This window comes from Phalaenopsis equestris, unplaced genomic scaffold (assembly GCF_001263595.1).
Source record: "Phalaenopsis equestris unplaced genomic scaffold, ASM126359v1 Scaffold233005, whole genome shotgun sequence".
Lineage (NCBI taxonomy): Eukaryota > Viridiplantae > Streptophyta > Magnoliopsida > Asparagales > Orchidaceae > Phalaenopsis > Phalaenopsis equestris.
The window spans coordinates 19,286-44,605 of record NW_018250961.1 but is presented as its reverse complement, the minus strand read 5'-3'; the positions used below and the strand labels follow the sequence as shown (position 1 = coordinate 44,605).

General features: G+C 36.3%; 1 protein-coding gene across 1 annotated transcript in view; it reads left to right on the top strand.

The window, feature by feature from the left end:
- The window catches only part of LOC110038514, a 78,933-nt gene that overhangs the window by 50,020 nt on the left and 3,593 nt on the right, over positions 1 to 25,320 (top strand). Inside the window, exons 9-17 of the mRNA XM_020743376.1 lie at positions 584 to 655; positions 767 to 804; positions 911 to 998; positions 1,084 to 1,227; positions 3,749 to 3,940; positions 4,020 to 4,099; positions 4,218 to 4,290; positions 4,402 to 4,503; positions 22,643 to 22,748. Of these exons, the coding sequence (XP_020599035.1) occupies positions 584 to 655; positions 767 to 804; positions 911 to 998; positions 1,084 to 1,227; positions 3,749 to 3,940; positions 4,020 to 4,099; positions 4,218 to 4,290; positions 4,402 to 4,503; positions 22,643 to 22,748 (895 nt within the window). The remainder of the gene's footprint in view (positions 1 to 583; positions 656 to 766; positions 805 to 910; positions 999 to 1,083; positions 1,228 to 3,748; positions 3,941 to 4,019; positions 4,100 to 4,217; positions 4,291 to 4,401; positions 4,504 to 22,642; positions 22,749 to 25,320) is intronic.

The window sequence follows — 25,320 nt, the reverse complement described above, 5'->3', positions numbered from 1 at the left end:
AACTCAATTACTTCTTGGGTATATAAGTGGCTTAATCTGAACAAGAATTTCTCTCATAACAAAAGAATGCTATGTAATCGTTGAAAGAAATTGAAGTGATAAAGTGCAAGTCATGTGAAAATCTAACTAAACAAAGTAAAAATTAAATTTTGATGAAGTAGGAATTGATGTAGATTTAGGGTAATATTAAAGGTTGGTAGGAAAATTAATTTGCTTATCCCGCCCTCCCCCTTTTTCCCAACGTGCAAATACACACTTTTTAATTTCTTATTTTTTAGTGCCTATTGGAGATGTATGTATACTTCATTTCTGTACAAAAATAGTGCAATAAAAAATTTTAGGAGTTCTTATCCATTGTTTTATTTTCTACAAATTCTATGGCTTGAGATGACATTGTTAGATAGCTTCAACTCACAAGATAACCTGAGGCATCTAATGTGGATCATGCTAGCTTTTGCTATTTTTCATTTTTTTGGGTCCATTCATATAACTTGTTTTGCGTTGTAGTGCATTCATATGCTTATTTATTATTCACCATTTTAAGTAATGTTGCATTGTTTGTATTTTTTTTTTCTGAATGAAGCTTGATGATATGGAAAATTTACTGGATGAGCTACAAGCTACAAGGAAATATGAGGAGCTTTGCATTAGCTTGGTACAAAATGTTTTCTGTGACATGTCTGCAATTTTTCAATTGTGTTCATTATACATAAAGGCTATTAGTGTGATGCCATATATTGTAATTAGCTACCCATTTGTTCTGCAGAGAAATAAAACTAGCTCTAGTAATCCGCACCAGAAGAGGTTATATTTTGAACTTTTACATTTGCTTTTCTCTCGTTTCAACAGGTTGAAATCTCAAACTGTTTTACTTTAGAAGGATTCATTTTTATGTTATGTCTGTTTCCAGGGTCATTGATGCAAGATTCTTGCTAGAAATGCTTGGAATTGCTAAAGCAAGAAAACAGTTGAACTACACGAAGTTAAAAGAATTACGTGTAGGGCATTAATTGCTTGTTCTACCAATGCATGTCCTAAAACAATGCTATCTTCTTAGCTTGATTTTTCCTTTTTTTAATTCAGAGTAAAGCACAAATTCTGCATTCACAAGTTGAGGAATGCGGCAAGCTTAAGTCAGTTTATGCTCAATTGTGTAACCTTTACACGAGGGTTGTTGAATCTGATGAGTCATCTCACTGCAGACATTGGGTGCATGACATGAAGCTGGTGATGCTCCAATCTTTTCCCTTATCCTGCATTGCTTTCTTTACTATTCTAATAAAATTAATAGTTTTTTTTTCTTTTTTTTTTCATTTTGTTCATCTTATTTCATATTTGCAGTATTGACTTAATGTCTTTAAAGACATTCCGCATTGGAATCTATCAGCTAGTGGCTATTTTGTTAATTCCCACATAATTTGCTCCTCCATGGTGTGTTTTTTTTTTGTAGTTAGCTTGAAGAATGTAGCCCGTAGCAATGTTCAGATTTTTGTTTGAACTTTGAAGCTAGTTATTTTGCAAGAAGGCCCATTTTCTTCAAGTGGAATGCCAGTTCTTCTGTTACTTATAGCATGCACAATTCTGCATGATAGACAAATTGTGATATTTTGTTTGATTATCGACTGATTTGCAACATTTGAAGGGGAATTTGCATCATTTGTCATACCTTTTTATTTTTTTTTAGATTAATATTTCATTGGTCATTGATTTTACTTTGTTCAACACTCGATAGAAGTAATACCGGTACTTAGCACTACCAAAAATTTTTCGGATTGCTTTTTCTGTTGTGCTATTTCAAATATTTGGATTGAAAGGAACAATTGGACTGTTAATCATGAAAAGGACATTTGGTGCAACGTCATTTGTTTGGCACATTTTATTATTCACTCTACTGAAGGAAAAAAGAGCTCTCATAATTAATAACAGTTTTGAGGCTTTTGGACTTCCAGGTAGTGCTAGTCTTTTTTTTTTTAATTTTATTTCAACTACTCGATATTCTATTTGGATTGTTTCCTGAGTTTTTTGTTCTTTTGTTTACTTCTTTGTATTTTGAATCTAGTTCAATCCATTCTTTTTTAATGAGAAGTTTCTGCCCATCTTTTCATTAAGAAAAGGCAACCTTATTCACCATTAGTTGCTGTGAAGAACTGCATCAACTTTTACTTTTAACTCTATTTTGTGTGGAATCTCTAGCCTTTTGTTTTGATTGTCAATGAATTAAGTTTGTTTAATTCTTGGAGAAATAAATCGACCCAGGGCTGCCAAAGATTTTTTGGGTAATTTTTTTCTGTTATGCTATTTGACATATTGGATTCGATAGGAACCACTTGTCTTTTAATGAGGAATGGAAGGATGACAAGACCGTTGGGTTATAACGTCAATTGTTTGGCACATTGCTAGATTCACTCTACTAAATGAAATAAAAATAAAAAAAAAACTGTGATAGTTAATAACAATTTGGGCTTCCAGAGGTTGCTAGTTTGATTTTTGTTTGACCACTGGATCTTATAGTTTAACTGCAATCTAATTTTATTGTTTCCTTTTTCTGTATTTTGAAGCTAATCCCTCCAAATTTTCTTTCAATGAGTGGGTCTTACCCATTTATATTTTTTAAGAAAGGAACACTATTCAACATTAGTTCTTGTTAGAAGCTACATCTACTTTTAAATCTAGTTTGCGTAAAATCTTCAGGTCGCTTGTTTTGTCTTGCAATATTGTTCGAGCTTTTGAAAGAGAGTAGAATATATGACAACTGGTGTGATATCCCTCAGGTATAATGAAATTGAACTATTAAACATTTTGGCGTCTTTTGGCGAACAATTAAAGTTTTACTAAGAAATTCCCAAGTTAAGCGTGTTCATTTAGGAGCACTCTCATGATGGGTGACCTTTTGAGAAGTTACTCCAATGGGACAAAACAGGGAGGCCATTAGGCCAATTTGGAAAATATCTCAATGAGTGAGACCTGGGATTTTACAAATGGTATCAGAGCATTACACAAGCTTAAAGATAAGAATATTAGTGGTTGATTCTGGATAAAGAACACTGACAAGGATGGTTGTTATTTAAATGGGGGAATTTGTGAAATCTCTCAAGTAGAATGTAGCTGAAATCCTAAACATCTATGTGCCTTCTTGTATAACGGTTGAAATTTCATAAGAAATTCCAAAGTTAAGTGTGCTCATGGTGGATCACTCTTAGGATGGTGACCTTCTTGGAAGTTACACCCCAATGGGACAAAAGTAAGGTTTTTAGGCCAAAGCAGGCTATATCTTGATAGGCGTGAGTTCGGGCTGTAACAATTGGGTGACATAAAAATGAAATTGATAAATAAATAGAAAAGATAATGAATTGAATCATATTTACATTATTTCACTGGTTCAGTCAAGCTCCACAGTAATTTATTTTTTTCTTATTTTTGGAAGCAGCAAATATTTCAGATCCAATCTCCTTAGCGTAATTTTGTTTGTCCCACTAGAAGTTAATTTTGTAGTACCATATTTTCATCCTTCATTGTATAGATAGTAGTAAAATTCTGTCTCTCTTTCATGATGTTTTATTGGTTCCCATTGCCATCCCTATTATTATGCACTGTAATTTCCTAAACATCATGTTCTTCGATTTATCAAGGGAATTTTCCTATATGTTATGTTTTTTTACTAGCTTTTGGCTTTGATAGTTGAGTTGTGTTTGTACTGTTTGACCTTTCAATTTCTAATTAAACTTGAATGGAGTCATAATTTTGGCAGGAAGAACAGAACAGACTGATGGCAATGAAACAAGAACTTGGAATTCTTGAACAAAATATCAAGCTTTTATTGAATTCGCTTGAAGCTTCTTGTAAGTTAACAGGGAAAATGAGCTGCGATGACGTTATTAAAACAGTTGATGAACATGTAATGAGGAGAGCATTCTGCAAGGAAATTCAACAGCATGTCCACGTATACTACTGTCTGTTATCTCAACTTTACCTTTAAACCTTCCATTTTTTCCCTTAAATTAATGTTCATTTTGTGCTAGCTGGGGAAGTTGTGCGATGTTATTATGGAGAACGACCATTATGAGATCATCTTTGGTTATTGTAATCAAGTCTTTCAAAGGTAGCAAACCAGTCTTCAATATTTAAGATATATATATATATATATATATATAAGAATATATATATATATTGGGTTTTCATAATATATCTCCAATGATTCTGAATTTTTTATTTAACAGGTTTACAATCAGCAAAAGTCGTTTTTCAGGAGTTGTTGCAGATATTTCGTCCAATGCTGCAAATATCTTAAAGGTTGAGCTCTTTCGTGTTGTGACATTGTGGGAAAAGTCTATAAATTAGTCTTATATCTATGGTTGAATACAACTCCATAAAGGATCTTTTGTCTATCTTTTTCTTGTTCAGAAATACCCCAACATGAATGCATGCACAGCCTATGAGTTTGTCTTCAAAATCAATATTGATCAGAAGCTTGCCAATTCAACTTGTGTTTACGAGAGGACAGTAGTAAGTATTTAGTTCTGTGATTAACATTATTTGCCTGTTTTTTAGTATTTCATGGCACATGACAGATCATTGTTAACTCCCCTTCGAGGTAGCGGACGAATTTCTTTTACTTTTTTTGCACTCTTTTTAATGCTTTATATGGATTATGCATTTGCTGGTTTGCCTTTTTCCTAGGTTATGAGAACCAGACCGGACAATGAATCGGTAAAAAGAGGTTCAAGATGCAAAGGTTGAATCGGGGTTGAGGCATTCAACTGAATGACATAATAAATTTTAAGTTTATTTAAATATCACATAATTGATATAATTAAAAAAAATTGATTATCAAATTTAAAATAAATACCTCAAAATTTAAATAACTAACACCACAATAGTTTTGGTATATTATGTTACGACCCGACTCGGGAATTAGAATTAACCAAGACGGGAATAGACGATGAATATTAATTCTCTTTTATTCTATTGCTATTACTAACATTTTAATATTCAAATATTCATGAAAGTGCCACTAAATGAAGTAATATAGTTTAAAACTGGAAATTTGTACCTTTTTAGTTGTTGCTTTCGTATTTTTACACATTAGCTAATCTTCTACTCATTGCAATCAAAAGTTAGAAACCCCAAAAACATTATTAAAGGTACATAATGAGTTGTATAAAGATAACATAGGTGTAATCATGCTTCTAAGCTACAATAATCCATTAAAAAAGAAATCAATATTTATGATGGTCTTTTATATCTCCATAAGAAATCTTTTACTATGCTGGTATTCCATATTTTCATAGGAAATCTTATAATATGTTAATCCATGTATCAATGACCTTTAGTCAATGAAAATATTCTAAATTTCTATATACTTAAACTTTATTTTTACTTAATATTATTTACTTACACATCTCTTTGAGGATTCCCTTTAACAAAACCTAACACAATACTGAACAATATTATCTCGTCGGCACAACAATTAATTATTTAAATCACACAAGTGTTTGGGGTGGAAAGAGTCTTATCTGCCCCTGATTGATATTTCCTTTCGACATAGTGGTTAGCGATTTAAACACCACAATTGTATGCGGTGGTAAGCTCTGTCCACTCACCCCTAGCCGATATTATTCTATCGGTACAACGGTTAGTGGTCTAACTATCATCATTGTCTGGGATGACAGAAAAACATCTACGCACGTGAGTACACTGACTTCTCCTACCTGTACCATTAGGGGGTGAACTCCTCATCTGAACATACACATACAAGAAATCATATGTAAGTTATTTCGTTCTTCATAACATACATTATTATGAGACATATTCATGTATATACTAATGTATACTTACTCTGAGATGCAACTATTTATCGTGTATTTCCTTTCTATCATGTATTTCTCTCATATCATTCATATCTCTTATTCATGCATATTTGTAATATCATGCAAATCTTTCATATCATTTGTATCTCTTATCTCATTCATATCGCTTATATCATGCATATCTTTTCTATCTAATAATATGAAGAATCTAACTAAACTAGAGCATACATGTAGTCAAACATGTATTTTGAAATAAAGATGATTGTTGTATTTAAAAATATAATTAATCACATCGGTTGTCATTCTAGATTCTTAATTTTCAGTAATTAGTCAGGTGTTGCAATATGAATAACTCCACCAGTGCATGACTTTATCGTATTTTCATTAGACTCTCCTGAATGAACTGTTGATGCTAATATCTCCAATTATGCTCAGTATGAAGATTTTCTAGATGCAAACACATAATAAAGAAATTCATTAATACGCAGCAGCAAGCAGTAATTCTAGTGTATTTTGATTCTTAATTTAGCAATTGAGTATTTTGATTTACACTTACGATGGGTCTAACAATAAATAATTTTTTTAATTGTATAAAACTATTGAACACTGTCATTGTCGGTCCCAAGCCCAGATGTGAAAAGTGGAGGATTGCGTTAGGTAGTTGAGAATCAGCATAAAACATGTTGAAAGAATCATGAAATGAATCATTTTGATCATTGTGCAAGTGCTAGGGCTTCCCCTTGTGACGCGTTGTATCACCTGAATATAGTAAAAAGTGTGCAAGGGCTGCTACACCTGCGCCTGGGTGTAGTCTCAAATAAGCAAGAGTTCTCACATTATGAACGGGTGCGGGTAAATAAGTTAGTCTGTGAAACTAATAGAAGGATAAGATCTTAGAATAGAGATACTCTTAATGGTAAGTTAATAGAATTAGTTGATATTATAATTCATAGAAAGATGAATATCTTATGTCTTCAAGAAACTAAATAGGTTGGAGAAAAAGCTAAGATTGCTAACTTAGGTTTTAAATTTTGGTATTCTGGTAAGAGTTGCACTAGAAATTAATAGATAAGAGTTTGAAAGATATTGTTGTTTGAAAGATATGATAAGAGTTTGAAAGATATTGTTGTAAAAATTAATAGAATTGAAGATAAAATTATAGCCCTTAAATATTGTTGATACTAAGATTTTTAATATTATAAGTGCTTATGCTCCTTTTTGATATTATAAATTTGATTGATTTTTAATATTATAAATTTGATTGATTAAATATTGTAAATTTGATTTATTTTTACGACTAAATATAAGTTCTAAAGATAAATTTTGGAATGATTTAGAAGTCTTAATATAAATTATAACTCTTGAAGAAAGAATTTTTATTGGAGGAGATTTAAATGGTTATGTCGGTAGAGTGATAGAAGATTTCAGACATATTCATGATTGCTATGGTTTTGGAGTGATTAATGAAGAATGTAGAGCCATATTAGATTTTGTGTGATAAATATATGTATAAAGGTCACTAAAAGCAGAATTTTTAGCGTTAGAAGATTTCAAAAATATTCAAGCTGGTTGTTTGAAGTGGAGTAGTACTTTGGGCGTATTGTGTGATAAAAAAGTGTCGTTTAGACTGGGACGAAAATTTTATAAGATGGTGGTGATACCTGCAATGCTCTATGGCGCAGAATGTTGGCCTTTAAAAGAGAAGCATACACTGAGCTAAGTGTTGCCGAGATGAGAATGATTAGGTGGATGAGTGGCTTTACACTTATAGACAAAATGCGAAATAAATATATCCGTGATAGGTTTGGTGTTGCTCCGGTGATGGACAAAGTTAGAGAGAGTTATCTTAGATGATTTGGTCACATTAAATGTCAACCATCTGATGATCCGATTAGGAGAGCAGATGTATTAGATTCGATTTATGTTAAGAAAGGCAGAGGTAGACCTAGCAAGACTTGGGCTTATTGTATAAAAAATGATCTTAATTTATTAGGATTAAATGAAAATATGACACTAAATAGGACACAATGGAGAAAAAAGATTCATGTAGCCGACCCTACTTAGTGAGATTAAGGCTTTGTTGTTGTTGTTGTAATTGGATAAAATTGTTAAATAATTTTTAATTGAGCACGAAAAATATATTAATTAAAAGTTTATCTCGAATTGGCTCGATTTCATATAAATTTTTACTTTATCTTACAACCTTCTTCACTATAATCGTTCTCCAAATCTTCAGCCAAAAAAGTGCTCACAATAGGTTCGGCTAATTGTGAGCATGATAATTAGGGATGAGTTAAAATGTACCGAACAAGCTATAGAATTAAAGTTTTTGTAAACACAAATCTTCATTTTTTTACATACCACTTCCAACAATTCCCCCTCTAGCTGCCTATCTGAGAATATTCACTCTCGAAATGTCGAACTACTATTCATGAAAATTTGGGAGGAAATAAAGGAATTACATGGGTGCAACTAACCTTCCAAATTCCTCTCTAAAACCTCGACTTCTCCCCTTTTCTGGCTGTCTACCGAGAGAAGTAAACTCTCCAAATCGATTGAAATTCACAAGAAATTGGAATGAAAATGAAAAATTTTAATTATTTGATAGTCATATATAAGTATATCAAAAAAGCTCGTTATTCACGAAGAACTTGTGTTCTGCTTGCTAAATAGTTTAAGTTCAATTTGTATGTCAAACAAATGAGTCAAACACAATATATATATATATATTAAAATGACAAAATTCATTGATAAAAAAGAGAGGATACAAAGATTTTAGTTAGTGGGTACAGAGATCCCACTCACAGGGATTACAAATGTATTCCCCAAAAATAAAACAAAAAGAAACAACTCCTAATCATGGTGGGTGTAGTCGGTGGATCTATCGCTTCCCCTTCACCTGGATTTAGGGAATGAGTACAGCAACATACTAAGATGTGGGCTTCCGCACAAAACAATAATACAGTCATTCTGAGAGTTACTGAGATATGACATTTCTTTCTTCTTCTTCCTAGATTTGTAAACCTGTCAATCATCTGACAGAGTTAGTCCTGTGTGAAAGCTGATGATTAGACTCAGCCTGCAGCACACCTTGATCCTGACACTCCTCCATAACTTTAGTACCCTTTTTTCTCGCAATAGGTGGATCCAAGGCACTTCGGCTAGCATTTGCTACAACAAAATTTGTAGACTTTGTAATCTGAGGAAGAGTTGCCTCAACAACAGTAAGCAGAAGCTGCTGGTGTGGTTTGTGAGTAGTCTTATGAGTCAAATTCTTATTCAATATTTCTGGAAGATTAACAGTGTCTGCTATATTTTTCTCGACATGGATGATGTTGTTAGGATCTATCGATCTCAAATGTGGGTGAAGCCTGAAACATTTGACAAGGGGTGTGCCCAAACAATCTACAGTAATTGCAGTATTAGGGTCTTTGTTCTGCTATAATTGGTTGTCAATACCTATTGTGGGTAGTACCAAACCATATTTCGTCCACATCAGGGAGGGTGATATCCCTTTTAACAAGAATTCTTGCAACCGAAGGTCTGGTTAGATTGAAGGTGGGTGCATCGAATTTTATAGGTCACCCTAGCGCAGCTCCAATAGAATAGTGGACTTGGTGGTGGTGGTTGAAGTAGTGCGGTGGTTGAAGTAGTGCAACTTTAAGCCAGATAGTTTAAACCAGATTGGAATTATAGGTGGTTCTTGACTAGGGTCATATTCAGGAGATCACTTTAGCAGTTTCATATATTTATCCTCTATTTTCATAATTTTTTGGAAAAAATTTTGGCATAGTCTTCCACTTTGGATAATTGTATCATCACATGTCTTCCATCAAAGAGACCAACCTTCCAAAGTCCCAATAGTTTGAGATCTTCAAAAGTTTTTCGAACGATTTCCATTTTAGGATGTCCCGATTGGAACTTCCCAATGAGGGTGAATTTGAACTTGTTACCCAGGTTGGAAACTTCAACATCTGAGAAGAATAGAGCGAGTTTGTCACTCTTCCTACCCGTATTCTTGATAAGGTTGCAGTACTCCTGGCCTTTGAATGATTCATGGTAAACCTGAGGAAAAACCTAATCTGATCCCATAGAGCTAATCATATCAACAAAGGATGTCTTCCCAAGGTTCGAAACTGAAGTAGTCGATGGTTGAGGAGTTGTAGCCATGGAAGAGAGTCGAACATCGGCAAGCTACTTGAGTCTGGACTGCGAGTAATTCGGGTGCGAGTGCAACAGACGGAGCCGCAGAAGTCTTTTACGGTCGACACAGAATCTTCGAGCGTGAACGAGCCGGGAGCCGCAGATGCGCAACCGCAGGAGGTGACAAACGAGAACATGCGAAGTTTTCGGTGTCAAAATTGTGCAAGATGCAAGACGCAAACGCGAGCCGCAGTCGATGTAGAAACAAGAAGTGCGACGCAAGCCGACGACGACAGAAGACATCGGAGAAGTCTGATGCGAAACATTTGCTAGGGTTCGCCATGAGGCGAAACCCTAGTAGAGCCGATAAGGGAAGACAATGTCATACCCATTTATATATATATATATTATCAATATTCAATTATTTACCTGACCTCTCAAGTTTCCTTTAATTACCTCAGTTTTTCCCTTGCTTTCTAACAGAGAACTTCCTCTCTCTCTATGGCCTTCTTGGCCCAATTCCCTGAACGACGACTACTTGAAAGTGAAAATAGATGGGATGAACAGGGGAATAAATTAAGTGCAGGAGCATGCGCGTGTGTGTGTGTATATATATTGAAAAAAGCACAAGGGCTTATATATTAAAGAGAAAAAATACAGATATGTTATATGGGTAGGCCTAAAAATAGGCACCCAACCCACACGGTACAACACACACGAAAAAGTTAAAAAGTGGTACATATAAAAAAAAAAAAACCCAAAACCATAACTGCGCTGAAAAAGTGAGGGTCATCTCATTCTAGGTCTGTCTCTGGCTCTAGTTCTCGGAAGGGATCTAGCTAACAGATTGGTAAGGTGCGTACCATTACCCGAATGTAACCAAAATATCATCCATAAGACTCCTGAGCTCAAGTAGGTCTACATTTTTCTTCCTCCTCCTGGAAGTGTAAACCTGTCATTCATCATCCGAAGAATCAGTCAAATGAGGTGGTAGAGCTGAAGCAGAAGGATTACCAACCGTAGTACCCACAATAGGTTCTAGTATATGTGAAGTATGAGTTGTCTCTACACTGGATACTTCCTGAAGAAGGGGTGCTGTGAGGTTCTCCTGATTATCATTTTGAACACTATTCTTTGTAGGTAATATTCCATTAGTATTATTTTATATGGGGTTTGAAGGTGCCAACATCACATCACTCGCAGTAACAGTAACAACAATGTCATTGGGGGGGCACAGGGGCAACATACACCTCCTGTCTGGTAGTATCCTCCCTAGATGGAACTAAAATGTTCAAAGCAGTGATGTTAAACTCATCCTTATTTACTTCTTAGATTTTAAATGAGGATAGAGCTTGTGACATTTATCAAGGATATGCCCAAATGTTTTACAATGGGTAAAATATGGGGCTCTGTGTTCCATGACGATTTGTTGTCAATATCTATTATGGTTTGTGCTCAGCCAGACTTCAGTAACATTAGGTAAAGTAATATCTCTTTCGACAAGTATTATGACCACAGAAGGTTTGATTAGGTTGAAAGTAGGCAGATCTAGCTTCAAAAGGTCCCCAAGGATGACCTCAATAGAGTAGAGAATTTGATGGTGAAAAAAATGCTGCTTGAGACAAGGTAGACTAAACCATACCGGTACAGTGAGAGTTTCATAATTTCGGTTGAAATCAGGAGACCACTTGAGTAGAGACCACTTGAGTAACGAGACCACTTGAGTAACTTCATTGACTTGTCTGCATTATTAAGATATTTCTTGAAGAAAATTTGGGTGTAGTCTTCAGTCAGTGTTAGTTGAATCAACACATATCTCTCATCCAGGAGGTTCACTTTCCACTTGTCTACTAGTTTAAGATCATCAACATTCTTTCTGATAGCATTTATAGGTGGGTGCCCCCACTGAAATTTTCTAATAAGAATAAACTTGAATTTTTCTGTCATGGTAGAAATTTCTGAGTCAGAAAAAAAGATTGTTGTTTTTTCACCTTTTCTACTTCTCTTCTTAACAAAAAGACAATCATCTGTAACATCGCGACAATCCTTATAGCTTTAGCGGAAGACCACCGCGGATTCCACCTGAGGGTTACGTACCACGTGGGCAAAGAAGGCCTTTGCCGATTCAGCTAAAGAAGAAGAAAGTGCCATCAGAGCAAGGAGATGGTCGGCGTTCACCTGCATCGAGTTCCTGACAAGCAGACGAAACAAGTTGTTGTTGTTGGGCCGGAGAAAAGCACGGGCGCAAAGGCAAACAGAAGAAATGAAGCTTCTAAACAGAAGGAGCGAAACTGTAGGGCACAGAAGCAGGGAAAGGCGTAGCGTCGAAATAGGAAGACGCAGTCTCAACAGACGCACGCCGACGTAGACGCGAGCCAGAATCTGTGACCGACGATGCCGACACAGACGTAGATCGCACCAAGAGCTGACGAAACGAGTTGCGATCCCCTCTCCTTTGAACGGTAGAATCAAATGCGACGGAAATCTCCATTGGAAACCCTAACAGAGCTCTCGACCGCAGCCGACATCGTGAAAAAAATATATCATACAATGGGCATATTTTATTTTATTTATTTATTTATTGAAAGCCTAAAAAGGCTAATATGTTAAATAGAAAGGAAGATACAGATACAATGTGTGGGAGGGCCCAAACATGACACCCTGCCAACACAAAACCACAAATAGTTCCAAAACTAAAAAAAAATAGAAAAATACATTAGATATTTAAATAAAAAACCTAACAATGCCGAAATACATAGTATCAGGTGGCTAGAGAGCGACCCAATTTGGTCTTGCCTCTGCCCCTAGTTCTAGGGAAGGAGCAAATTAATAAGCTGGTAAGATGATTGTCTTTGTCAATAGTAACCAATGTATCATCCAATATGTTCCCGAGCTAGAGTCGGCCTCCATTCGTCTTCTTTCTCCTAGAATAGACCTGCCATTCCTCTTCCAAAGAATCATTCTGATGGGGTGGTAGAGCTGAAGCAGAAGGAATACCAACCGTAGTACCCACAATAGGTTATAGTATATGTGAAGCATGAGTTGCCTCTACACCCGATACTTCCTGAAGAAGTAGAGCTACAAGACTCTCCTGATTATTAGTCTGAACACTATCATTTGTAGGTAATAGTTCATCAGCATTGTTTCTATGGGGTTTGAAGATGTCAGCATCACATCACTCGCAGTAACAGTAACAACAGTGTCATGGGGGTCCTCAGGGGCAACAGACACCTCCTGTCTAGTAGTATCCTCACCGGGTGGAACTAAAATGTCTAGAGCAGTGGGGTTAGACCCATTCTTATTCACTTGAACCTTAAATTTCAAATTTGGATGAAACTTGTGGCATTTATCAAAAACATGACCAAACATCTTACAGTGGGTACAATATGGGGGTCTATTCTTCATGATGATTTGTTGTCAATAACCATTATGGGTTGTGCCCAAACAGACTTCAGTAACATCAGGTAAAGTAATATCCTTTTCTACAAGTATTCTGGCCACCGAGGGTTTGGTTAGGTTGAAAGTAGACAGATCTAGCTTCAAAGGATCCCCAAGGATGACCCCAATAGAGTAGAGAACCTGACGGTGAAAAAAATGCAGCTTGAGACCAGTTAAACTAAGGACCCGTTTGGGGCAGCTTAATTGGTGCGGTGGCGTTTTGAAAACACACCTGACCTGTTTGAGTAAGCTGCATTTTGACAATTTATGCGTTTTCAAAACGCCAAAAACTGTGTTTTCACACCGCACCAGTCTAGGTGCAGCGACAGCTTTCTGGTAGTGGTCTAGCTTTTCCAAAGAAATAAAAATTTGTAATAGTCATCGCACCTAGTTTATCAACAGATTATTTTTAATCAGCTTATCAGCAGATTATTCAATAAGCTGCAGTTGCCCCAAACAGACCCTAAACCACACCGCTACAGTGAGAGTTTCATGATTTTGGTTGAAATCAGGAAACTACTTGAGTAACTTCATTGATTTGTTTGCGATATTAAGATATTTCTTGGAGAAAATTCTAATGTAGTCTTCAGCCATTGTTAATTGGATCAACACATGTTTCTCATTCATGAGTCTCACTTTCCATTTGCCTACCAGCTTAAGATTATCAACACACTTTCTCATAGCATCCATTGAAGGGTGTCCCCACTGAAATTTTCCAGTAAGAGAAAACTTGAATTTTTCCATAAGGGTAGAAATTTCTAATTCAGAGAAAATATTTCTACTTTTTCACCTTTCCCACTTCCCTTCTTAACAAAAGGACAATCATCTGTACCCTCGCGACATTTCTTATAGCTTGAGGGGAATACCACCGCGAACTCCACCTAAGGATTACCCACCACGTGAGCAAAGGAGACTTGGTCCAGCTCCATCTTTGGAGACTTTCCCTTCTTTTTTTTCCCAATAATTCTGAGTTGAGATTACTCCACAAGTCTGACAAATTTGGAGTCATTAAACTCTTGGTAGTTGGTGAGAGAATGTATATCTCTAATAATGTGATCAGAAATTCCTAAAGCTATTATCTAAGGCTGAAACTTCCATTATCAGCGATATAGGTGGACATGATACCTTGGTGTATCATCAAATTTGTACACTCAGTTGTGCTTGAAAGAAGTTTCTTCAACACCTCTAATTGCTCCTTGATGAAAGGGCTAAGGTCGGCTAACCCTTTAAAAGAGGTAGAAGCATGGGTCTTGTTGTCTTGGTTTTCCTCCCCTCCTTAGGTTTTCCATGTAGTTTCGAGCACCTTTCCGTTGAGTTACCAAATTATTTGCAATATTCACACATAAGACGATTAACTTACGGAGTGAAACTCAATGTTTCATACCGTACTTGGTCATAAACCTTTTGTATTTAGGGGTGCCGTTTATTGCAGGGAGGAAGTTTGTCACAATTGATGTAGGAAGAAAGGTCTGGCAAGTGACTGTTACAGAAGAAGAGTTACAATTGATGTAGGAGTAGCTGCTGCTGCAACAAGAGAGAGGCTCAATGGCTGCTGTTGCTGGAAGAAAGGTTTGACAGCAACAAGGTGAACAATGGAGGGCTTGTAGGGAGAATCCGACGGAGAAGGGCTTGCAGTAAGACGAAATTGAGCCGCTTGGTAGATCTGGCGGCAAAGATGTTGCTAGGGAAGGCTTGCAGGAAGAACTCGACGAAGGAAGGCCTACTGCAGGGATTTTCGGCCATGGGGAAGAGTCGGGTAGGGTCTGCAGGTAGGCTAATCCGGTGGCTGTTGGGAGAAGTTCCTGCCACAGGAATGAGTTTCTACAGTTGTTGGAATTCTCTTTGCGGGTTTTGGATTCCCATTAGAAAGAGTTGCATCAAGATGACGATCCATTGAATGGTTGGCTTGATGGGCTGGGGAGAATCAATAAGCAGGGGACATCAAGTTCCTCTGCTTGGGACCTGTAGCCTGATGAAGAGACCACATGGTCCAAGTGCCACGATCTCGCAGGGAGATGAACACTGACGACCGGCGATCTGCAGATAGGTCCGAATGGAATTTTCACTTGAAAAAGAAAGTCCCTCCCACGCAGCACCAAACTTGTAGTTTCTGAGCTGTGCTTGCGGTTGCTGGGCCTGTGCCTACAGGAATGAGCAATGGCTGCCCATTGGGAGCCGGTAGCGATAACAGGATCAAACGGAGGGCCTGCAGGAACTTGCGCAGCAGGGGGAGATTTCAACGAATGAAGGAGGTCTAGGATTTGTTTTCAAGATCCGATACCATGAAGAAAGTGGAGAAAATCATACTCTTATTTCTCAATAATCAAATTACAACTCTTCTCCTTGCATAAAAAAGAACAACTATGAAACTTAATTACAAACATTACAACTTACCGAAGATAAACTAACTCAAGTGGAAAAATATATAACAATGAAAAGAGAATAAACGAGAATAACACTAAAATAAGAAACTCAAAATTCTACACTTATCATTATCTCTTGTAATATTTACTTAGTAAAACTTAGATTTCAACATAAGTATATTGATAGAATACAAAATTCAACAATAATTAGAAAGTAACTTTCTAAATTTAGGATTTATTGCTCCTGCTCAATCGTAAGCACTAAGCTCGCTTTGCAGGCATTATCACACAAGTCTTTCGCATTTTTCTATTTTGTTTGTGCATAAGACCATGTGAGTCTCCTTGTCACATTTTTGCCTCGACTCGCTTATTCCCTCCGCGAGCATGCACGACGTGACAACTTGTTGAAAACCTCAAAGGCTCGTCTTCACTCTCCGTCTTCGATTGAATTCACAAGCTAGAAATAGGTTTTCGTCTTTTCTCTTTGATTTTGCCTCCCTTCTTGGTTCAAATCCAAGCCTGTATATGAAAAGACTCGCTCTTCCCGCTTCTGTCCCTTCTTTTCTACGTATCGCACGAGCTTTCTTGCTTCGTTTCTTCTTTTGAACACTTGAATACTCGCTTCGTCTTTCTTTCATTCGTCTCCGTTGCTTCCTTTTAAGGAAGCGTTACATAACTTGTCTTCACTCTCAATTGAACCAGCACCAAGGCTTTCTCAACACCCCTTTTTAAGGAAGCGTTACATGACTTTAGGAAAATATTAAAATAAAAATGTATTTTATTTTTTATTTATGGATTTTGTAATATTAATTGTATTAATAGTTTATTTATATTCTTATATATTAGTTTGATAAGAAAAATTTTGAATTTTGTAAAAATAGTTTGAATGATTATTGGGAAATATGAAAAATGGTATTTATTTTAAAATTAAACATTTATTTATTTATTTTTGGCTATATTGGGTATTATAGTACATCTCCTCTTCTTCCAGAACTCTTTTTGATGACAATCATTGAATTTTTTTCTTTTCTAACCCTAAATTCTTGTTTATTTATTTAGGATTTCTTCTTTTGTGATTATTTACTAGTTTATACTTGAAAATTTTTTAAGGGTTTTTTGAAACGGTAAGTAGATTTAAAATACAATTTGACATAAAAGCCTAGCATGTAGGCGTAATGTGCAAGTTAAAAATTGGTGTTTGGAGAAGTGAAAAGGAGATCTATACATTTATGAACAAGGCATAAATGCGAAAGCATTTTGCATATGACAATTTGATAACAGAATTATTGCCAGATCTTATTATGATAATGAATTGTGCGATGAAAATTCTTACTCATCTTTGTCGCAAGTGTCAAGCAAATGTGCAAATTGATCTATGGATCAATACATGATAAATATTGAAGAAAACAAGAATCATGATGTGAGGTTAGTCAAAATAATATCTTCTAAAAATGTTAGAGAAGCTCGTAGCGCGTGTTTATGGATTTTGAAAGATTATTCTATGAAAATGCCATTTTATTTATTATGGCCGTCTCTTCTATTCCAACATGATCCACTCTATAGGTTTTTATGGTTGTGGTCTTAAGCACCATTTATTGTGATCTGAGAACTTGGAACTCAAGAAGGATATGAGTAGCACTTGAAAGAGCATTGGTGAGATTAGAACCTGGAATCAGAGTGGAGTGATGAATATGTATGATTGTAGGTTTGATATCAAGACTAGATGCCGATCAAATGGATTGACATTGAGACTCCAATAAACTTCTGGAATGTTCCCATTGGCGTGATTGAATCACAGTCTGAACACAAAGGAGTCGGCGTAACCGTTAACCTTTTGATGGAGTCATAGAAGAGATTAGAGAGCACCCAATTAACAAAAAAATGCTTTAATGGCTAAAAATAACACATGGAAAATATGGCAAAATAAACACCTTAAAATGTTTTAGGTTGCAAAAATGACCACAGAAGAGTACACTAAAGTCGACTTAAGTAGGCTTTGGCAGAATAGGAAAAAAAAAGATTTTTCATCCTCCGATATTTATTAGACTTAAGCAGGTCATTAGTTTAATGACTTTGGTATTCTAGAATTTTGAGGAGTGAATTATGTTATTCAACATTTTACATAATAAATTTTACCTTTCTTACATGTATTCTTTTGTTCCCAGTATTTTGGTCAATACTCTATTATTGGCTTTGCTTTATAACTACTTCATGTTGTATCCATTTAGATTGAATTAATGAGACAAACTTCAACTAACGCAGCTGACGGACAAATTAGAGTATGAATGCATCGCTATTTCTTTAAACACTATGTACTCAAAATGGGACATGAAAATCATATACGAGGAACCTCTTAGTATAGGCGTGCATTCTCACTCTTTGGGATCTGCCTAAGCATCCTCGAGGATAAAATTGTGCATAAATTATATTCTCGTCAATGCTTCCAAAATTCCATCAACAGTTGCATGTCCGTCTTTGTGGACTAGGGAAATCAACGACATTAGGTAAACAATAACATTAAACTTAGATAAGTATAGATTTGGAATAAATGAAATTATTAATATATATATATATATATATATATATATATATATATGACATCTTTCTGGACTTGATGAGGTGGTAATGAAGCAACATAAGTATGTCCCCCTGCAATATTAGTGATAGGTTCTAGGGTCGACGGAGTCTGAAGAATCTCCCTCGCCTCCATGATAGGATGTTCCAAAGACGGGGGAGCTACAACATTGTGTGGAGACTGAATGGTTGACATATTGCCTGCGGGGATAGTGACGTCTTCAGGTGTATCCTCTTGATGATCAATAGTGTCAATAATTTGGAGCTGATCATGAGGAGATGGAATCACTGCCTCTAACGGAGCACTTTGTTTTTTTGGTTTGAGGTGGGGGTGTAGATGATAACATTGAGAACTGTAGTGACCGAACATACGACAATTCAAACAATACGAAGGAAAATGCTCAATTTCTACCTTCTGCCAATATCTATGGTATTGTGTGCCCAACCAGATTTCCTCAGAAGCGGAAGAAATAATCTCTTTCAACAAGTACTTTGGTTTAAGATGGACGGAAAAGATTAAAAGTAGAAATGTCCGTCTTGAGTGACTTACCATAATTTGAGGTAATAGAGTAGAACACTTTTTGAGAAAAATAATAAAATTTCATACCAGAGAGGCGAATCCAAACTGGAATGATTGACGGTTTCGTCTATGAGTCAAAATCCATAGACCATTTCAGAATCTTCATTGCTCTGTTATCCATCCAAATTATCCTTCTAGCAAATAAGCGCGTGTAATCTTCTTCATTATTAATTTGAATAAGAATGTGTCTCCCATCTAATAGTCCAATTTTTTCACTCTTCAACAAAGTGCATAAGTTCAAATTCTTTGCGAATAAGCTCCATTTTCGGATGACCATATAGAAATTTCCCAACCAAATTCAGACGATAGGAAGAAACAAGTTAAATACTTTCAGTTTCTATAAAAAGGATGGCAGACTTCCCATTCTTTCTACCAAGTTTGTTGATGTCCTCCGCCCACTCAAACGAAAACGAAGGAGAGAAAGAGAACAATTTAGGTGTACCTGGGGCATGGCCATCCACAAGGGCAGCTGCATACTATTAAATGTGTCTCCCATCTTATAATCCAATTTTTCATTCCCCAACAAAGTACATAAGTTCAAATTACTTGCGAATAAGCTTCATTTTGGGATGACCATATAAAAATTTTTCAATCAAATTAAGACGACAGGACAAAGCAACTTGAATAACTTCAGCTTCTGTAAAGAAAATGACAGAATTCCCATTCTTCCTACCAAGTTTGTTGATGTCCTCCGTCCACTCAAACGAAAGAGAGAAAGAGGACGATTTAGGTGTACCTGAGGCATGAACATCCGCAAGGGCAGCTGAATCCAATTAGATGTCTCCCATTTAATAATCTAATTTTCCACTCCTCAACAAAGTGCTTAAGTTCAAATTACTCGCGAATAAGCTCCATTTTGGGATGACCATATAGAAATTTCCCAACCAAATTCAGACGACAGGAGAAAGAAAGTTGAATACCTTCAGCTTTTGCAAAAAAGATGGCATACTTCCCATTCTTCCTACCAGGTTTGTTGCTGTCCTCCGTCCACTCAAATGAAGGAGCGAAAGAGGACGATTTAGGTATATCTAACGCATGGACACCCGCAAGGGCAGCTGCATACGATATGTCCGAAGCCATCCTCAAAAATAGAGGTATGGCGTTAAGAACAGAGAAGAGAACAGCTCTGATAAACACGGGAAAAATCGCATCGAAATAATCGAAGCTGAAAAGGAGAGCACTTTGTAAGACAGGATGAGCAGCAGAGGAGCAAAAATCGCGAGTTGTACTCGCTAGACGGAAAGGCAAGCCACAGAGCCGGAAAAGCTCGCGAGACGGGAAGACGGGAGACGAGCCGCGTCTCAAAGCCGGTAAAACTCGCGAGACCGGATGACCGGGAGACGAAACGGAATCAGGCGCAAAGACGCGGGAGAAGAAGCAACGAAGCCGTAACAGTTGCTCGGGTTCGCCATTAAAAAGCAAGGAAGTCGTAGCAGAGCCTACGCCTGTCCGACCACCTTTGCACCAATCCATTGATCAGATGAGTGAGTCCTCGGATGATGAATGACAGCTCTACATATCTCGGAGGAAGAAGAAGAATGGAGACCTATTTGAGCTTAGAAATTTGATGGATCATATTTTGGTTACTTCGGGTAATGGTACACACCTTACCAATTTGTTAATTGGTTCCCTTCCGGGAACTAGTGGCAGAGGGAGGACTAAAGTGGGACGTCCCTAACACTTTTATGTCCGTCGGTGGAAAAGTATCATCCAGATTTCTAAGTTCAATTAGTTCTTCATTCTTCTTCTTCCTCTCGGATGTGTAGACCTGTCATTCTTCATCCGATGATTGACTTATCTGAATAATAGATTGTTCCAAAGGTTGTTGAACAGATGTAGGTTGTTACACATCATGATCCCGATAAGCCTGAGCAACATTTACAGCTTGCTCGACCTGATGAGGCGGTTGTGAAGCAGCGGAAGTATTGCCACATGTAATATCGATGATAGGTTCTAGAGCTAGATGGGTTTGAATAATCTCCCTCTCACCCTTAATAGGAGGTTCCAAAGAAGGTTGAATGTTTGTCATATTACCTGCAAGAATAGTAACGTTTTCGGGGGTATTCTTTTGATGATCAATAGTGTCAATAACTTGGAGCTGATTAGGAGGAGATGAAATCACTGTCTCTAGCGGAGCACTGTATTTTTTTGGTCTGAGGCGTAGGTGTAGGTGACATTGAGAACTGGAGTGGCCGAACATACGACAATTCGTACAATACGAAGGAAAATGCTCAATCACTAATATCCATGATGTTGTGTGTCCAACCAAGTTTCCTAAGAAACAGATGAAGTGATGTCTCTTTCAATAAGTACTATGACTTCAAATGGACAGAAAAGATTAAAAGTAGGAATGTCCGTTTTGAGTGGCTTACCATAAGCTGAGGCAATAACGTACAAAAATTTTCGAGTAAAATAATGAAATTTTATAGCAGAGAGGAAAATTCAAACCAGAATGATTGGAAGTTTCGTTTGGGGGTCAAAATTCACAGTCCATTCTAGAATCTTCATTGCTTTGTCAATCCAAATTATCCTTCTAACAAATAAGCGTGTGTAATCTTTTTCATTATTAATTTATATGAGAATATTTCTTCCATCTAACAGTCCAATTTTTCACTCCCCAACCAGATGCATAGGCTCAAATTCCTTACGAATCACCTCTATTTTGGGATGGTCATACAGAAATTTTCCGACTAAATTCAGTCGGCAGGAAGAAACAAGTTGAATACCTTCAGCTTCTATAAAAAAAATGGTAGGTTTCCCATTCTTCTTACCAGGTTTCTTGATATCCTCCTCCCTCTCAAACGAATGAGGGAAATAACACGATTTAGGTGTACTTGAGGCATGGACATCCGCAAGGGAAGCAACATACGATCTGTCCGAAGCCATCCCCAATGGATGGAGGTGTGGCGTTAAGAACATTGAAAAAAGAAAAGCAAAGAGGAAAGTGCAAAGCCATAAAACAAGGAGCACGAGCAGAAAACCCCTTTAAAGATGCCCTGCGAATTCAACTTGAGCAGAAAGGACATAGACATGGGTCTGTCGTGGCGCAGCGTCGAGCTGGGTCGACGCCCTTCAGCCTGTAGGGAACAGACGACGCAACCCGACGACAGAAACGGACAACGCGAAAAACCTTGCGAATTCAACTCTACTAGAAACGACGCGAGCTGTCGAGCTGGGTCAGTCGGGCGCCCTTCAACCTACAGCGAAGCACCGCAGAAGACGAGCCAAACGATGCAGACTAACGAAATCGCTACGAAAGAAGAAGACGACACGAGCTCTTCAATAAGACGAAGCCGACGACGAAGGTGAAATAGAAGAAATGAGACGCGAGAAATATCGTAGCTAGGGTTCGCCATGAGGTGAAACCGATGGTTATATATGTATATAATTGTGTGAACTTTAGGTCCATTTTGATCTTTTCTTTTGCATGTTGACTTCTTTTAATGAGTGTTACAACATTTCTTTTGCTTCCATCCGTTGAATACTCATCATTACACCAATTCGTTCTCCTTTCTTTTTTTGGTAAATATTATCATAAACTATTAAGTTAAAAACATGTGCTTGCTCGAAATAGTATTCTTTTACATATTTTTTGTATAATTTGTTATCCACTGCATAAGAAAGTTAACTTTTGCGTGCTATCATTCTGCCAAGTTCTGGTTATGTAATAATTATATACAGTTGCCGTGCAACAGATTTCTCAAAAAAATGCAAGTGATTGTTGTTTATCCGTGCAGGAGGCCAATCTCCTTATGGGTACGCTGATTGATGTGCTTGAGGAGATTCTTTTATCACGGTTGGAAGTATTTAACCTGATATTCTCAACTTTTCTGAAGCAGCCTTGTAAGACTCGAAGAACTTTATATATTCCCGTTACCATTCATTTATCTTTTATTCACTATTCACTCCGTTTCTGTTTTATTCTATAGCATGATGTAGAGGACAACATTTCTATGCATGCATGCTTATGCTTAACAACATCAACAACCTCCAGCCTTTATCCCACTAAGTGGGGTCGGCTATATGAATCCTTTTTCTCCATTAAATTCTATTGAGTGTCATATGCTCATTTAATTATAATAAATTAAATTTATGTTGTTGAATTGTATATCCGTTTTAGTGCATGGAGAGTACTGTTCTTGATGGGAATGATAAGCAAGTCCCTAACTACAATGGCATAAACAACAGTGATGCGGCGGACTTCACCACCAATTTTATTATTTAGCACGTAAAATGGGATGGGTCTCTATGTTATCCATCCAGAGTATTTATGGTAATGAGGATCCTTGTTTTGAGCCAAGTGTTTAACCTTCCATTGCATGGTAACTTGAGGAAAAGAATCTGCCTTTGAGCTTAATTTGTGATCGCATGTCTTTAGCCCTATCAATAAACCATAATCATTAAAGATGCAAAATGGATTTTTCTGTTTTTGGATTGATGTGAATTGACTAGTTTATAAATTTTGTAGGTGGAAGTAGTCCAAATAAAAATTTCGATTTACACGCAAATATCTAAGACCATGTATCGCAGTTTTTTGAATGAGGTATGCGTTTTGTGAAAGAACTCAAGGGGTCTTGATTCAGAGGGAAGGAGGGAGATGCTTGTAACTAAAATAAACTTATAATCACTTAATGCCTATAAATTAAACTTCGGGTAGTTTTATAGGGAAAGGACGTTTGGTTCGATTATATAAATGTCCTTGTTTAAAAAAACTGTAAAAAAATTAGGGACCGTTAGGCAGATATGCTATAGAATTCTGTCCCATTCCTCCTAGTTTTACTTAACTCTGGGATTTACAAAATCTGGAAATTCGCTGGATTTAACTTAATTTCATGTTTCACAAACTCAGCATCTCCTTCATTTTGTTAATTATTCACTTCTTTGTCATGGAAGGGTTTCAAGAATTTGGCTTAGAGCAGGAGAAGAAACATAATTTCAGAGCTGTGCTGCATTAAGTTTTAACTAATTAAAAAGTAAAATAAATCATAATAAGTAATATTAATTAATGAAGTATTTTAACTTAAGTAGGTAAGTATTATTTATGAAATTTCGCCAAACAAAGATGGAAGAATTATATGCACACAATTCAATTCTTACGTATATATATATCTAACACCTTAACTTCAATTTTTACATATATGGTTACCTTATCTATGCATGAGAAAGTGTATTTTACCTTTTAAGGTTTAAAATAGTGGTATTTTTTATGTGATGTGATATGAAAGATTTGAGTGGCATAAATGTAAAAGGCAAAATTTAGGTGTTAGATATGTAATTACATAGGAATTGGGTGGCATGTATGTAAACGCCCCTAAAAGTGGAAAAATTATATTGTTTGATCAATTTATTAATGTACCAATTAATAACTAATTAGTATACTATCCTATGATAATTAGGATTTAATTATTCTAACTAAAATTTTAAAATTCTTAATCATAATTATTAGCAGTTAATCAAAGAAATTAAATTTGATTATATTAAAAAATAAATTAGCATAATAATAAAAATTAATTACTTGAAAAGCATTGACCGATACAACTTAGTATTATTTATGTTTTAATTTGATTTAACAGAAGTTATTGTCTAATTTTCATAATAAATTACTAATTAGTAATTTATTCGGGTCTTATGTTATGGTAATTATTATTTAATTAATCTAATTAAAGATGATATAGGTTAAGTAAATATAATAACAATAACATTATAAACCCTTAAATTTTAAATTAAGTAATCATACAATTTACTAGATTTAATTGCATTTAACATGTTCATATCAAAAAGTTTTAAAGACTTGATCCTCACAAAATTCACTAACTTCTGATTTATAGGATTTATTAAATCTTATTTTAGTTAAATGCTACTCAGCATACGAAGAGACTGACGTGGGGCGTCCCCTCATAGATGCAGGAAGCAGGTGCAGGAACTTTTTGCCCAAATACGGGGAAACAATGGTCGGCTAAACCGGTTGGCATGGGGGCCAATTTAGGGGGCCGGTCCAAGCTTCCAAAAGGATCGGGCGGCCCAGACGACCTTCCTTTTGTATCTCTCACTTGGATCAAGCACTTGGAAAAGGGTGGCAGTGCTGTCAGGGCATCTCATTCCTTTTCCCCGTTTTCTTCATTTAGCAGTATTTTTAGGGCAGATTTATGAATATTTTTGGACCCCCACCCCTTTCTTTTTGTACGAAAGTTTCCATCTTTATATCTTTTCTTCTTTCTTCTTGTAAGAGTCTATAATTGCCGTTCTCAGAGTTGGGAAGTAGTTTTTGTTGTGTGTTGATTTCAGATTCTTGTGTGAAGTTCTTGTCCCCTTTGTGGTGCTCCGACTGTATCGTACTCCAAGGTGGTGATGTATCTTTCTCCCTTTTTGGCTATCCAGCCCTCCTCCTCCTTCCTCATAGCTTTCAGTCACTCCT